Raw genomic sequence first — 16,185 nt, forward strand, 5'->3', positions numbered from 1 at the left:
CATGTGTATAGACTGTTTTTTGTTTTAAAATCTTGGCCTCTAAATGCTTTGTTCCTACTGTTAAAATTAAACAATACTTTCATTTAAGAAGCTGCCTGGTCACTGGTCACAGTCTCCCAAAGGGAAGAACTGCTGACTCACACTCTGTCATGCCAGCTCCCATTAAGGGAAGTAAATGGGAGCTGGCTAGAGAAAACCTGCAGCTAATTGGTGAGTGGGAGACAGCTGCCTAGCCAATTAGCCTGGGGCTACACAAAAGGCTGGGCAGGAGGAGCAAGGGAATAGAAGTAGCGTGATAGCTCTTCCTGCCTGGGTGAAGACACTAGAACCCAAGCTGTATATGGTGAAATGATGGTGGGAGCACAACCTGCAAATAAACAACACCAGTGATTACTGAGCCCCAGGGTCTCCAAGTGACTTTGTCAGCACAGCCCTGCAGTGCTCTGCTACATACCCAAACTCAGTTGCAGCTACCGGGTAAGCATGACACAGACATGCCCAGGCAGGTATATTACCCCTGTGTCTGACCATCTTCTCAATATTTCACTGACGGGGGTCATGTGTGGTATCTGCTGAGAGCTAAGAACTAGCTGAATGTCATGATTATTGCGATGTGTTTGTATGGGAAACCATTTTAGAGTTATGAAACATGTAGGCTATGGTGTTCCAAAATGGTTGAAAGTGAAACTTGCCACTTGAGATGGAGGAGTCTCAGACCTGACTCAATCAACAATGAGACCAAGGGACACCCATGGAGCCAGCCCAAGCCCTGGACTTACTGTCTGGACCAGATGCAGGCCTGAGCGTTTACCAAAACAAAAGAACCCCCAAGAAAAGTCTCTGGTTAGGGGACCACTTGGCTCAGACACAACAGTCTGTAACTGTCTAAGGGAAGAAGAAGAAAGGGCAAAGGTGTTATTCATTAGGGGAGGAGCACTGTGCCAGTAGGAGTGTCTCATGAAAGGTGGAACCCAGCTTTCTGGACTGGACAAGTGCTGCAAGGATGGACCACTGGATGAGAAATACTGTCCTGTCTAGGAAGGTAACTTGTTAATAAGTATAGGCTATAGATTGCAGTTTGTTTTTCTTTTACCTGTAACATTATGTTTCCAAACCCTTTTACTTTTATTTTGCATCTTTCTCTCAAGCTCTGTTAAACTTAAATTTGCTTTACTGTAGACACGTATAGACACCTTGTCCTAAGTAGAGTGTTGAACTGAGGAGAAACCGGTGAACTGAGATGCACTGCTTCCATGGAGGCAGCAGATCCGTGTAAACCGTGGGTGTCCACAAGACAAGAAATTGTGCACTCAAGTGTAGTAAAGTGGGGTGTGTACATTGCTAGCCTGCACTGGGAAAGAGTGGGCTTGTGGAGCCTGGATTGGAGCACTTGTGTTGCCAAGAGGGAGGGTGGTGGGCAGAGATGAGGCTTGCTCCTGCTGTAAGCAGGTGGCAGCGATTAACCCAGGACACCTCTGTTATAGTGACACCCAGGGCACACATGCCATTGTATTCAAAGTGGTAGCTTGAGGAACTACAATAGTTTGACTTTATTTTGTTTCTATAGAATATATATTAAATCCAGACTCAAACTCAGGTAATATGCTTATACGACCTAAGGGAAACATTCCACCTTGACAAACAGTATCCTGATCCTGTAACTAGATGCATGAGTGCACGGGTCCACTTGCATGGAGTCCGTTGCAGGATTGGAACCTAAACTGGTGACACATCCAATCAGGAAAGATTTAGTTTTAAACTCTGATTACTCTCAGTATTGCTACCAGAAGAGCAATGATGAATGACTTACATTACATAGTCCCTTTACTGCAAATGACCCCATGACACTTGATAAGCTATAGTACCGATCAAATGCCCATTGAAGTAAATGGGAATTTTTCCTCTATGGGACCAATGTTCTCAGTTTCATTACAGGAGCGGTCCTACGAATTTTAATAGAATTACTTGCATTTGTAACGTGAGCAGGAAATTGCCCTCTATGGAGCATATAATCATCATTTCACCAGTCAGTGAAATGCAGAAGTTGTTTAGTAGAGAGGAAGTGAAGAGCAGCAAGATGTTTTAGGAAGAGCAAGGGACAAAATTATATAATAGCTTTATTGTGCAAAGCATGTTTATGAGATCTAATTTGTATTTAAATATATTGCAAAATAAGCGGTAGTGGCCTAAAATTGGACATTACGAAAGAAATTTCTTAGCAGCTAGAACAATCAGGAATTTCAACTACCAAAACTAGTGCTTCCCCTACTATCACGAGAGGTATTCAAGAAAACACTCAATAAAGAAAGTAGAAGGAATAACAGAGGGAAATCAAGTGCTCATGAACTAGATGATTCCAGCCCTATGATATATAGATTTTATTCATGCAGGTGAACACTTCACTGCCATTCATAAGTAAGTGCTCACTAGTGCAAGAGCTACACAACCTGATCCTGGAGCCATATTCTACGATTGTTCCACCAACCGGAACTCCTATTGGCATCAGTGAGAGTACATTGTAAATGTCTAAAGGAAACAGTCTTGTGAATCTAACTTTTTTGCCACATGTGCAGCAAATGCAAGTGCTGTTACACAGTGATCCAAACAGGACCAATATCTGCCTGCTAAACTTATCGTTCTGCTTGTGCAAGATAAATAAAATTAATGCCTGCACAAGACTGTATAGCAACAACTAATAACTTTAGATTATCTAGATATCTGAATTAGTTTGAAATATTTCTAATCTAAAATACAAGCAAAATAAGTATTTGCAGTTAGAAATGATACATTTTAATAACTTAAAATTAAGTTATTAAGGAATAAGTACAGAATTTGTATTCAGTTAACAGTATAAATGTACTATAAGGAAATAATTTTTTGCACTTATACACTGATTTAAGAAATAATTCTTAGTATTTATACATCAATTTTTTCATAGCACTTTAAAAACATGATAGAAATTAAAATTTCTTATTTCAATTGAGGTATGTGGGTGGCCTTCCAGAATATAACTAAAAACAATCTAAACAAAGACAATTCAGCTCAAGAAGGAGATATCAGAATCAGTTAAATGAACCCCCAAATACACTTAACAACAACAACAAGAAGTTTTACAATCTTTTCCTGGAAGGATGCGATTGCTATATTTTGGCATAATGTGGGCGTATCTTCACTGAAGAACAAAAAGGTGTGTTATTCACTAACTCACTCAGGTTAGATAACTAGAATTAAAATCCTAATGGAGACTAGGCAGCCACAGTCATCACTTGCAGCGGTGTTGGAACAATGTGTATAGTGGGGGTGCTGAGAGCCACTGAACCAAACTGTAAACCCTGTACATGATGGAAACCACTTCAAAGCCAGGAGTTCCAGCACCTATGACCACATGAGTTAGCAAACAAGTTAAAGTCTACAGGGAACCTGGGGTTTAATAGTAGCGGCTCACTACTGTTAAAGTCATAGTTGCCGGCCTTGTCTTCACTAGGTTAAGGATTAAGACCTTTCCAAAGCTACATGACCTCAACAACATTGACTCTCCCTCCCATATTCTCAAATATGTGCCTTGGGACAGTCAGTAATTCCAAACCAACTAATCTCTATTGACATAAAGGAATCAAGATGAAAACATGCCCCCTTCCCTCCCCAGTGAACTAGTCCTCTATTATATAAGGATTTCAGAATCAAACAAAAGTATTTGAAGCTCGTTCACTGGTTAACAGACATCCAGTGCATATTACAGGACTCCATGAATCTATGCTACTGCATTCTGCCAGAGTTACAAACTATAAGTGGTTTTCAAAGGTAGCCCTCAATAGAGCACCTTTAATACCATACCAAATAAATTACTGAAATTTAAAAAATTGTCTTTACAGATAAAGACAAACTTTGCCACTGTAATCTCTATCTCTAGAAGAAAAGGTCACAATTTCAAAAGATTTTGCAGGGAGGCAGGTGGGAGAGAGCTATATCTGACCATCATCAGTGAAAAATGGGTTTCCATGTTCAGCTCCCAGTAAAAAAAAAAAAAAAAAAGAGTCCCCATATAAAGGGCCTATCAATCCACAGTCATCAACAAACACGGCAATTTCTAAATAAACAAGATCTTTCAAAAGCCTTCCCCCATCCAACAAGCAACACTTTCAATCTTTTCCAAGTACAGCATGAACTAGCTGCCTCATCAATTTAGGCCATGCACCAGAACAGCACCTTGCAGGAATCAGTGATCAAAAGAGATGGTAATAAAGAACCATTTTATTTACACATTTTGGAGTCAAGGGGGAAGAAGATATCTATTACTGGAAGTTAAACATCTTTTAAAATATCCATAGATAAACTGCAAATAAGATTGGTGTAAAAAGACTTCCTCTAAAACACCGCTAACATTAAACGTATAGCCTGATATCGAAGAGAGTGACAGGTCATTTCAAACTCAATGAAAGATTCAGTTCTCGGTTTCTTTTCGGATGAAAAGCTTGCAGAGTTTGGAGAGTCTGTTCAAAATGCTATTCCTAAGACAATCTTCCAGGCCTTTTTTTGGTCCCTCCCCTCATTATCCACTGCAACAAATACAAGATTGCCTTCAAGGTCTTTCACAGTTCAGTTCCATCCTACCTATCCCTCTCTATTATCTTATCATCCTTCCTCTTTGCTCTGCCAATGATGAAAGTCTCAGCCATCATCTGCTTGTCTGTTTCTCCAACAAGCAGCTTCATCCCTTCTTCCATGTTATCCCTTACGTGTAGGGCTCTATTTCCAAATTCATGGTCCAAATTCCACTAATTCACGGTCCATTTTGGTCAATTTCATGGTCATAGGATTTTTAAAATAGTAAATTTCATGATTTCAGCTATTAAAATTTGAAATTTCATGGTGTTGTAATTGTCGGGATCCTGACCCAAAAAGGAGTTGTGGGGGAGTTGCAAGGTTATTGGAAGGGAGGTTGTGGTACTGCTACCCTTACTGCTGTTGGCGGCGGCACTACCTTCAGAGCTGGGCAGCTGGAAAGCGGCACCTGCTGGCCAGGAGCGCAGCTCTGAAGGCAGAGCCGCTGCCAGCAGCAGCGCAGAAGTGAGGATGGCATGGTAGGGTATTAGATTTCAGAGTAGCAGCCGTGTTAGTCTGTATCCGCAAAAAGAACAGGCGTACTTGTGGCACCTTAGAGGCTAACAAATTTATTAGAGCATAAGCTTTCGTGGGCTTCATAGGATCCATAGAATGGAACATATAGTAAGAAGATATATATATACACACACACACACAGAGAGAAGGTGGAAGTTGCCATACAAAGAGGCTAATTAATTAAGATGAGCTATTATCAGCAGGAGAAAAAAAAAACTTTTGTAACGATAATCAAGATGGCCCATTTAGACAGTTGACAAGAAGGAGTCAGGTTACTTAACATGGGGAAATAGATTCAATATGTGTAATGACCCAGCCACTCCCAGTCTCTATTCAAACCCAAGTTAATGGTATCTAGTTTGCATATGAATTCAAGCTCAGCAGTTTCTCATTGGAGTCTGTTTTTGAAGCTTTTCTGTTGCAAAATTGCCACCCTTAAGTCTTTTACTGAGTGGCCAGAGAGGTTGAAGTGTTCTCCTACCGATTTTTGAATGTTATGATTCCTGATGTCGGATTTGTGTCCATTTATTCTTTTGCGGTTTGACCAATGTACATGGCAGAGGGGCATTGCTGGCACATGATGGCATATATCAGATTGGTAGATGTGCAGGTGAACAAGCCCCTGATGGCATGGCTAATGTGATTAGGTCCTGTGATGGTGTCACTTGAATAAATATGTGGACAGAGTTGGCATTGGGCTTTGTTTCAAGGATAGGTTCCTGGGTTAGTGTTTTTGTTGTATTGTTGCTAGAGAGTATTTGCTTCAGGTTGGGGAGCTGTCTGTAAGCGAGGACTGGTCTGTCTCCCAAGATCTGTGAGAGTGAGGGATCATTTTTCAGGATAGGTTGTAGCTCTTTGATGATGCGCTAGAGAGGTTTTAGTTGGAGGCTGAAGGTGACACAAGCGGTCCATTTCCTGGACACTACTGTACTAATAAGCTATGGTCACATAATCACCACCCTATACCAGAAACCTACTGACCACTATCCTTACCGACATGCCTCCAGCTTCCATCCAGGACACACCACACGATCCGTTGTCTACAGCCAAGCTCCAAGATACAACCGCATTTGCTCCAATCCCTTAGACAGAGACAAACACCTACAAGATCTCTATCATGCATTCTTAAAACTACAATACCCATCTGCTGAATTGAAAAAACAGATTGACAGAGCCAGAAGAGTACCCAGAAGTCACCTACTACAGGACAGGCCCAACAAAGAAAATAATAGAATGCCACTAGCTGTCACCTTCAGCCCCTAAAACCTCTCCAGCAAACTAGATACCATTAACTTGGGTTTGAATAGAGACTGGGAGTGGCTGGGTCATTACACATATTGAATCTATTTCCCCATGTTAAGTAACCTCACTCCTTGTCAACTATCTAAATGGGCCATCTTGATTATCACTACAAAAGCTTTTTTTTCCCTCCTGCTGATAATAGCTCATCTTAATTAATTAGCCTCTTACAGTTTGTATGGTAACTTCCAACTTATCTGTGTGTGTGTGTGTGTATATATCTTACTATATGTTCCATTCTATGCATCCAATGAAGTGAGCTGTAGCTCACGAAAGCTTAGGCTCTAATAAATTTGTTAGTCTCTAAGGTGCCACAAGGACTGCTGTTCTTTTTGGTAGGTTATTGCCACCCTTACTTCTGTGCTGCTGCTTGCAGAGCTGGGCCCTCAGTCAGCAGCTGCCACTCTCCGGCTGCCCTGCTCTGATGGCAGCAGCGCAGAAGTAAGGGTGGCAGGGTAGGGTATTGTCACCCTTACTTCTTCACTGCTGCTGGCAGGACACTGCCTTCAGAGCTGGGCACCCGGCCAACAGCTGCCACTCTCCGGCTGCCCAGCTCTGAAGGCAGCACAGAAGTAAAGGTGGCAACACCTTGAACCCCCTGCAACTCCTTTTTGGGTCAGGACCCCCAATTTGAGAGAAACTGGTTTTCCCTATGAAATCTGTATAGCATATGGTAAAAACACACACAAGACCAGATTTCCCTGGGGAGACCAAATGTCATTGTCTGTGATGCGTTTTTCATGGCGTAAATTTGGTAGGACCCTACTTAGGTGTAAATCACTGCTCCATAAAACACGTGCAAGACCATGACTTTACCTCCTTCGTACTCACTTCTATTCAGCACTGGGCAAAGCATAGGAACATTAGGCCCATGCTTCAGGGCATCAGCTCCTGAAGTCATGTACTTACTTCAGAATCTCAGCTTTTGTTGAAAAATAAACTAAGAAGTTTCTAGCCCTTCTAGCAGGGGAGGTGGGGGTGAGGGAAGCTTGAAAACAAGACCTGAGTCTAACTAACGCACTGATGATCCCATAAGTCTGCAGTAAGCCTGGACCAACAGCTCACAGAGGTTTTAACACCTAACTTGGCTGTTATCTCCAAGACCTCATGATCTCAGGGAGAGGACTCAATGTGGCAGGAGGAGAGGAGTGCAGCAGTCCTGACCCATCCTCCCACTCAGATACACCCTGGCTGTTACAGTAAGTACGGGAGGGGTCTCTCCTCTCAACTCTGCTCCTCCAGGGAGGGAGGGAACCCTTTGGTGTTCCTGGAGTTGAGGAGATGTGCGCTGGTGTGCATAGGACCTCGGATTTCCCTACTTCTACTGTGATGCCTAGAGCATACTATTGGCTGATAGTGGTTAGGCAGGCTGCAATTTAAGACTATGGCTACTGATCTGCTTATATATCACCATTATTAAAAAAAATTCTACAAATTGTGCACACAGCTAGTCTATGAAAAAATATGCTTATATTACGGTTATCCCATTCTCCCTCCTCCCATTTGTATGTTTCACCAACCTGTCATGACTTGTCTTAAACTAGCATTGTAAACTCTTAGGGAAAGCGACTGCCTTCTACTAGGTGTCTGTACTGTGCTAACTGCAATAATGGGTCCTTGGAGCTAGGTGAGGATAACAACAGTGAGTAGCAAACTTGTACATATACCATCAACTTTAAAATAATTGCTCAGTCCCTCCACACAGAGTAATTATACCACCCCCACCTCCCCCCCCCAAACACCTTAAATTACTTTTATTTTGAAATCAGAGTATCCCACATGGGGTGTTATACTGGCATAGTTATAGTGGTAGAATTATGCCGCTAGAGCTATGCGAGTTGAGATCCCTGTGTAGATAAGTCCTAAGAGTATTTAAGATAACATGTAAAAGACTCTCATAATATGGTTTAATCCATAAAACTGGACAACAAAGAACAAACCCAATTGATTAGAAGAATTTGGATGCTTGTAAACACATTGCCTGTCTGAACACACTCAGGGAGTTCAATTAATCAGTTGTCTTAAGGATCAAGAAAATTTTCAACAACGCAGAAAAATATGACGGGCTGGAAACTACAGAAAATTGTTGTGTGTGACTGATTTCCCAGCAAAATTAGAGTACTTTATATGTAGTAATTCATTTTAAAAGTCTGAATGTAAATATATTTTGTGAAAATGCAGGGTTTGTGTTCTATTAAAAAAGAATCCCTAGGCTACAGGATATAATTTCCAAACAACATCTATTCCAAAATAACAATTGCCTGAAAAATAAGATCCAGACCAGTATTATTTTTAAAATATTCTTAAATAAATACAATTGTAAAGGCACAGTAATAAAATAATTCTAAAATTACTTTAATTCAGCCAGAAAGCAGAATAGAAAATAATACATACTTTGCCTATCACATAACCACTGTGGTACTCAGGAGGCACTTGGACCTGAAGAAAAGCTTTGTGGTTGGCAACTGCAGCCTGCTCCAAATTGAAATGGAACAGCATGGAAAAATAAAGAACATGGAAGTATACAAATAATAAAAAAAGGCAGACAAACATAGGACACATGGAGAGAGAAATTATTAGAAAGAGTTACAACAGAAGATGAAAACAAACATACAGCAAGTTTATATATAATCTTTAAGATCAAGGAAGTTTGCAGAAATCACAGTATAACTACAATACAAGTTTGTCAGCATATGTTCTTGTTTTATAGCTGACATGCATTCAGGGAAGTTTTATATACAATCACTAGTTAGATTATTACATGAATACTGTAATTAACTACATACAACATATATATAATGGAGGTAAACTAGTGTGTGCCTATTAAAACTTTACCTTTTGCATTTCTAGAACTCTTTGCTTTTAAACATATATCCTTAACTTGTATTAACATATTTTTCACATTTAATATATACCGAGTATTAAAATCAGAGGTATGTTATAAACATGTTTAATGCATAAAAACACTTCTAATTATACTTTATTGGTTACTTGTTTGTTTATACTACTTTCCTCAAAGAAGCGCACTAACAAGGGTGTTTTGTTTGTTTTAAACTTTGTATATCTGTGTTTAAAGAGTCTCTAATCCTAAATAAAACAGTTTTCATTTGTGTGTCCTTCCGGAAAGTCTTTGAAATATGTTTTCTACTTCAGATGCTTCTCTAGAAATATACTTAACATTTTGATCTTTAAACTTACTACATCGTACAAACTTTTATATAATGTGGTTACAGTATGAAAAGAGTATGCAAAATTATTAATTTTAAATACTTGCTCATCAGGATCCTTACTCATCCTTACTGCATTAATATAGAATGCACTGAATGCTGTAGTCTCTCCAGTTCAGTTTGACAGGGACTTAAAACTGTGTAAAGCACTACACAATGAGAGTATAGGTGTCAGAACCAGCTTTCCTGCAGATTCATTAATTGCAAGTACTATTTACAATCTAATTGACTATTGAAACTTTACATAAGTTTCCTACTTAGATGGTAACATAACAATTCCTTGTGGCAATGATGCTATGTGAAATCCTGTCCTATTGAATGCAGTAGAAGTTTTGCTATTGACTTCAAAGGAGGCAGGATTTCACTCACTGTGTGTAATAAAAAGCTACCACAGTGCTTGGTTCAAAGCCCATCTAAGTTAAGGGAAAGTCTCACACTGACTTCACTGGACTTTGGATCAGGCCCATAGATATTTAGTAATGTAACCAGATTGATTTATAGATTTCTTTTAAAATCTCTGTGTTAATTTCCTTTAAATACCTTCACCAAAACAAGCGTATAACAGATTGTTAATTCTAAATCATTAGAAAACCAACAATTTAAGGGAAAATCAGTTTAACTATTTCCCTTCTATTATCTACATATTCTATTTTTGTCCTAGTTATTATCAACTTGTAAGCTTCTAGAGCAGGGGTGGGCAAACTTTGTGGCCCGAGGGCCACATCGGCATTTCAAAACTGTATGGAGGGCCGGGTAGGGAAGGCTGTGCCTCCCCAAAGAGCCCAGCCCTCACCCCCTATCCTCCCCCTCCTACTTCCTTTCCCTCTCAGAACGCCCAACCCATCCAACACTCTTTGTCCCCTGACCACCCCCTTTCAGGACCCCGGCCCCTGACCACCTCTTCTCCCTGTCCCCTGACTGCCCCGACCCCTATCCACACTCCCACCCCCAGAGAGGCCCCCCTGGAACTCCCATGCCTATCCAAACTCCCCTGTCCTCTGACTGCCTCCCAGGATCCCTTGCCCCTTATCCAACTCCCCCCTTACCATGCTGCTCTGAGCAGCAAAGCCCTGCCACCCGGGCAGAGCCAGCCATGCTGCTGCTGAGCTGCCTAGCAGGAGCAGCAGGCCAAAGCACTGGCGTCGCATCGCGCTGAGGCTGCAGGGGAGCAGGGCAGCTGGGGGACAGCCTCCCTGGCCAGGAGCTCAGGGGCCGGGCAGGATGGTCTCGCAGGCTGGATGTGGCCCATAGTTTGCCCACCTCTGTTCTACTTACGACTACAAGGAATAGCCAGTATGGATTTGTTAACTAGCCTACTGGATGGAGGGAAGCTGTAGACATGATATATCTTGATTTTAGTAAGGCTTCTGACACAGTCCCAAATGACATTTTCATAAGAGAACTAGGAAAATGCAGTCTAGATGAAATTACGATGAAGTGACTGCACATCTGTTAGAAAGATTGTACTCTCAGAGTAGTTATCAATGGTTCAGTGTCAGACCAGTAGGGTCCTTCAGGAGTCAGTCCTGGGTCTGGTACTATTCAATATTTTCATTAATGACTTGGATAACGGAATAGAGAGTATGCTTATAAAATGTGAGGATGACACCAAGCTGGGAGGGGTTGCAAGCACCATAAAGGAAAGGATTAGAATTCAAAATGACCTTGAAAAATTAGAGAATTGGTCTGAAATCAACAAAAATGAAATTCAATAAAGACAAATGCACAGTACTACAGCTTAGGAAGGAAAAAATCAAATACACAACTACAAAATGGGAAATAACTGGCTAAGCAGTAGTACTATTGAAAAGCATCTGTGGTTTACATTGGATAACAAATTGAATGTGAGTTAACAATGTGATACAGTTGCAAAAAAGCTAATATCATTCTGGGATGTATCAACAAGAGTGTTGTATGTAAGACACTCGAGGCAGAGGTGAAAGTAAGCTGGTATGGCTTACCAGTAAGAGCCGGTACACAACCGACCGTACCGGCAGGGCCACGGGGGAGGCAAAAGGGGCAGCTTTCCCAGGGCCCAGCAATTGAAAAGGGCCCAGGGTTCCTGGCAGTGGCCGGAGCCCCTGGCCCTTTAAATCACCGCCAGAGCCCTGGGGTAGCGCTAGTGGTGGCTGGGAGCCCCTGACCCTTTAAATCACCGCTGGAGCCCCGGGCAGCATGGGCCAGCCAGCACTGAAGGGCTGGCTGGGGGAGTCTGGCCCCAGCCCTGCCCCTTCCACCCAAGGCCCCGCCCCCCACCTTGCTCAGGACCCCGGCCGCCCTGTGTACTGGTAAGTCCCGTAAGTTACTTTCACCCCGACTGGAGGTGATTGTCCCCCTCTACTTAGCACTGGCGAGGCCCGAGTTGGAGAATTGTGTTCAATTCTGGGCACCACATTTTAGGAAAGATGTGGACAATTTGGAGAGAGAGTCCAGAAGAAAGTAAAAAAATTAGAGAAGGTTTAGAAAATCTGACCTAGGAGGAAAGGTTAAAAAATCTGGGCATGTTTAGATTTGAGAAGAGAAGACTGAGCAGGGACCCAATAACAAATATATTAAGGGCTGTTATAAAGAGGACAATGATAAATTGTTCTACCTTTAGTGGACATGGAGAACAAGAAATAATGGGCTTAATCTGCAGGAAGAAAGATTTAGATTAGATATTAAGAAAAGTTTACTAATTATAAGGCGAGTTAAACTCTGGCATAGGCTTCCAAAGGTGATTGTGGAGATTGTGGAAATCACTGGAGATTTTTAATAACAGGTTGGACAAACACCTGTCAGGGATGGTCTAGGATTATTTGGTTCAGCTTCAGCAGAGGGAGCTCGACTTGTTGACCTCTCAATGTCCCTTCCAGCCTGACATTTCTATGATTTTGTGATTACTTTCCAGGGTGGGCTGTACCTAACTCACCACCCTTCACTGCCCACATTCAAATAAACCAAATGCATCCCACTTTCATGGAATCTTAGATGTGTACAACTGAAAGGGACCTCAATAGGTCATGTAGTGCAGGCCCCGAAACTCAAGGAAGGACTAAGTAATAACTAGACCATTCATGACAGGGGGTTGTCTAACCTGTTTTAAAAACCTCTAGTGATGGAGATTCCACAACCTCCCTAGGCAATCCATACCAGTGCTTAGCCACCCCGACATTCTATTTATATATCATGAAGGATGGGCAGTCAGGGCCAAAACTATTCTGGAAAGCACTGTCCATCAGCCCTTTGATTCTAGCAACCTTTTAAAAAAGGCTTAATCCCACTTCTTCCTATGTCTTGTGTTTTCTAGATTCTGTGCCTTAGTTTTCATTAAATCTAGTAGAAATTTTCTGACTTTTGATTCTTCATCCAAAAAAATGACAAATTTGCTACAAAAAAAATTGCGAAAAGTCAAGTTTTTGACCAGCTCTGGTCCTCATGTTTTTCTGAAGTTGCACTCCTACAATCAACCAGTTGTGATTCAGAGAAGAGAAGTTAGGAAGCCTAATAAAACACACGTTTATCCTTGCCCTCTAAGGATAAATACATTATCCCCATACACACTCTCTACAAGTCCAAGAATATATCCTCAAGCCAGCTCCCAAATCTTCATTGCTTCATGGTAACAGAGATGAAGAGGAGACTGTTCCACAAGGCTAGATATTTGTGGTTTATTTTATAGATAACTACTTTGAAAGAAACAGTACAGCTGTGCCTACACCATCTCTGAGTGAAATAAGCAGCTGACTGCCTTAAGACTAAGATCAGTTCCTCACAAAAAGAACCACCTAATGGAAGGGACATGGAGAATTTTGACCTTTAGTTACATGCTAGGGCAATTCTGTCTTGGGAACTGAGCTCCCAGTTGCAGACTGCATGCTTTAAACATCTCAGTGGAGCAGTAAATTAGCAACACAGAATTTTAATTGCTTGCTTTGGGGGAAGTCAAATAGAACAGACTCTTATCCCAATCTTATCTCAAAATATTTCATTACTGATGATGGAAGCTACATCCCGAGTTTTCCCACCCTTATACTTTTCAAATAAGTTATTAAATCTATGTTGCAATCTGATCACTCAGCATTACAGAGCTGCTCTGTGGTTTTCACATTTCAGCTATGGACACAGGCCAAGTCCCAAATGAACTGCTGAACTGTTGGCAATGTAGTATTCTCTGTTTATATTCAACTTTCTCTCCACTCCCTCTTTCCGTGAAGCATAATTAGTATAATGATTTACATTTTCCTTAAAGGGAAAACATTAATAATTTTTCTAGGTTTACTTACTTATTTAGAATGAAGAAACAATCACTGTAAAGGAAACATCTACATCTTTATCAGTTTCAACTACTGTTCTACACTGATTTTCTTTGCCCTTTTTATGGGATTTGAGATTTCCAGAATAAAGGATAACACTAAAATATTAAGTCCTTAAGGGCAAGGATTCTGCACCTCGCATACACCACACAGGGGACTGCTTTTGCACTGCCAGGAAAAAGGGATGATGTAGCTAGGGACAAAAAGAAAAGGAGTCCTTGTGGCACCTTAGAGACTAACCAATTTATTTGAGCATGAGCTTTCGTGAGCTACAGCTCACTTCATCAGATGCATACCGTGGAAACTGCATCTAGGGACAGTTTCAGTTGCCCTCTTCCCCCAACAAAGCATAAGGCATCACTACTGCCTTAAGGCTGCAGTTGCAGCTCTGTGGATTCTCCAGGGCTCAGGGCAGGGATGGGAAGTAGTCTTTCCCCTACTGATCTCTACTGCCTGACAGAAAGCACAGCCAATTTGTGTTGGGGTTTCCCCAATGGAGAACAATTAAACCAGAAAACAAAGAAAAAACAAACACCACAGCAGCAGCATTAATTCTAATGTAAATATTTGCCATTTAAACCTAAAGGGCTAATTAGCAGTTCACTTCATTTGATTTACATTTAAACTGACACTGTAATTATCTAAGGAGTGAAGTGACCCTCCTTATCCAAAAGCTTCAAATGAAGCATTGGTAGAATATTGTAACAGTGACGAAACACAGACTTGTCTACAGCATGAAGTTACTTCTGGAGGGGAAAACAATAGACTTGTTTATGCAGAAAGACAGTAATTTCAGCTTAGGTATAAAACTTTGATCTACTAGTGTAATTAGTTTGTTAAATTAACAACATTGCCACAGTAATCTCAGATAATTTGTTCTCTCTGATCAGTTTTAAGGAAATAAATTTAAATATAATCTACTATCAAATTTCAAGCAAGCCATATTCTTTCTCCCCCCTCCCCCCCCAAAAAAAAGTCAAGAATACTTGCTTAGTACTCTTCAGTAAAAGGTGTCAGGAGTTACTATAGGCCGGATGGTGCTTTTGTGATCAGTCCTGAATGAAAGGGCAGCACATAACTGCTCTGTCCCAAGAGCAACCCCTAGAAGAAACTGTGACTATCACAATGATTCCTCTTCTCCTCCCTTGCTCTGGGTGGGGATGCAGTGAATGTGGCTCTGGAGAAGGTCAGTTTATTTCTCCTCCTACTGCCTAGCTAGCTACTTAGGCCAGCTACAGGGTAGGTGGGGTTCAGAAGCAAGGTTCCACCACCCATACCCCCTACCCTTAGTTTGCATGGAGCTTTTTCAGAGATAGTAGTGGGTATACTCCATACCACATCTGGAGCTAAAGTGAGCCTTACCAGGCAGGCCAAGCAAATGGGTTGAGGGCCTTACACCCCTTACTCATGTTTACTTAGTCTAATCCAGCCCTAGGTGTACTGGTCTACACAGTAGCTTTTTTATCTACACAGTGTGTTAAAGTTACCACATTTAACGTGTAACTCCAATTAAAGTTTTCAAACCGCTGGTTTTCAAAGAACAAAATAACATGTTCATGTCTTTATTCTTGCTCTGTAGATGCAAAATAGAATAGAAGCTTTGGGTGTGTGCGCAAATGGAAACAAAAAGTGATAAAGCAAGGTTTCAGCTCTGTACAAATTAACAATCAGTTCTCATCTTTAGAAAGTACGGTATTAAATTGGGAATGGCCACTTTTATATGATCTGAAATATAAGCAGCTATGGAACTGCTGAAGGAGCTAAATCAGGGGTCGGCAACCTTTCAGAACTGGCGTGCTGAGTCTTCATTTATTCACTTTTTAATTTAAGGTTTTGCGTGCCGGTAATACATTTTAACGTTTTTTAGAAGGTGTCTCGCTATAGGTCTATATATTATATAACCAAACTATTGTCGTATGTAAACAAGGTTTTCAAAATGTTTAAGAAGCTTCACTTAAAATTAAATTAAAATGCTGATCTTATGCCGCTGGCCCACTCAGCCTGCTGCCAGCCTGGGGTTCCGTTCACCTAGGCTGGCAGCGGGCTGAGTGGGACCTGCGGCCGGGACCCCAGCTGGCAAGGGGCTGGCAGCTGGGACCCCAGACCGGCAGTGCTGGTCTGGAGTTCCATCTGCCAGCTCCTGCCAGCCAGGGTCCCGGCTGCCGGCCCTGCTCAGCCCGCTGCCAGTTTGGGATCCCAGCCCTGCCCACACAGAGTGGGTACCTACCTTCTCCCTGGTTCTAGCC

The 16,185-nt window shown here is 41.6% G+C and overlaps 1 protein-coding gene across 2 annotated transcripts in view; it reads right to left on the reverse strand.

Annotated features, from left to right (window-relative positions):
• MAP3K15 (mitogen-activated protein kinase kinase kinase 15) overlaps positions 1 to 16,185 on the reverse strand; it is a 133,654-nt gene that overhangs the window by 79,793 nt on the left and 37,676 nt on the right. Inside the window, exon 4 of one of the 2 annotated variants that reach the window (XM_077816551.1) lies at positions 8,812 to 8,889. The exons of the other annotated variant lie outside the window; for it this stretch is intronic. Within the exon in view, the coding sequence (XP_077672677.1) occupies positions 8,812 to 8,889 (78 nt within the window). The remainder of the gene's footprint in view (positions 1 to 8,811; positions 8,890 to 16,185) is intronic. 2 annotated transcript variants of the gene reach the window in all.

The sequence above is a fragment of the Eretmochelys imbricata genome, chromosome 1 (genome assembly GCF_965152235.1).
Source record: "Eretmochelys imbricata isolate rEreImb1 chromosome 1, rEreImb1.hap1, whole genome shotgun sequence".
Lineage (NCBI taxonomy): Eukaryota > Metazoa > Chordata > Testudines > Cheloniidae > Eretmochelys > Eretmochelys imbricata.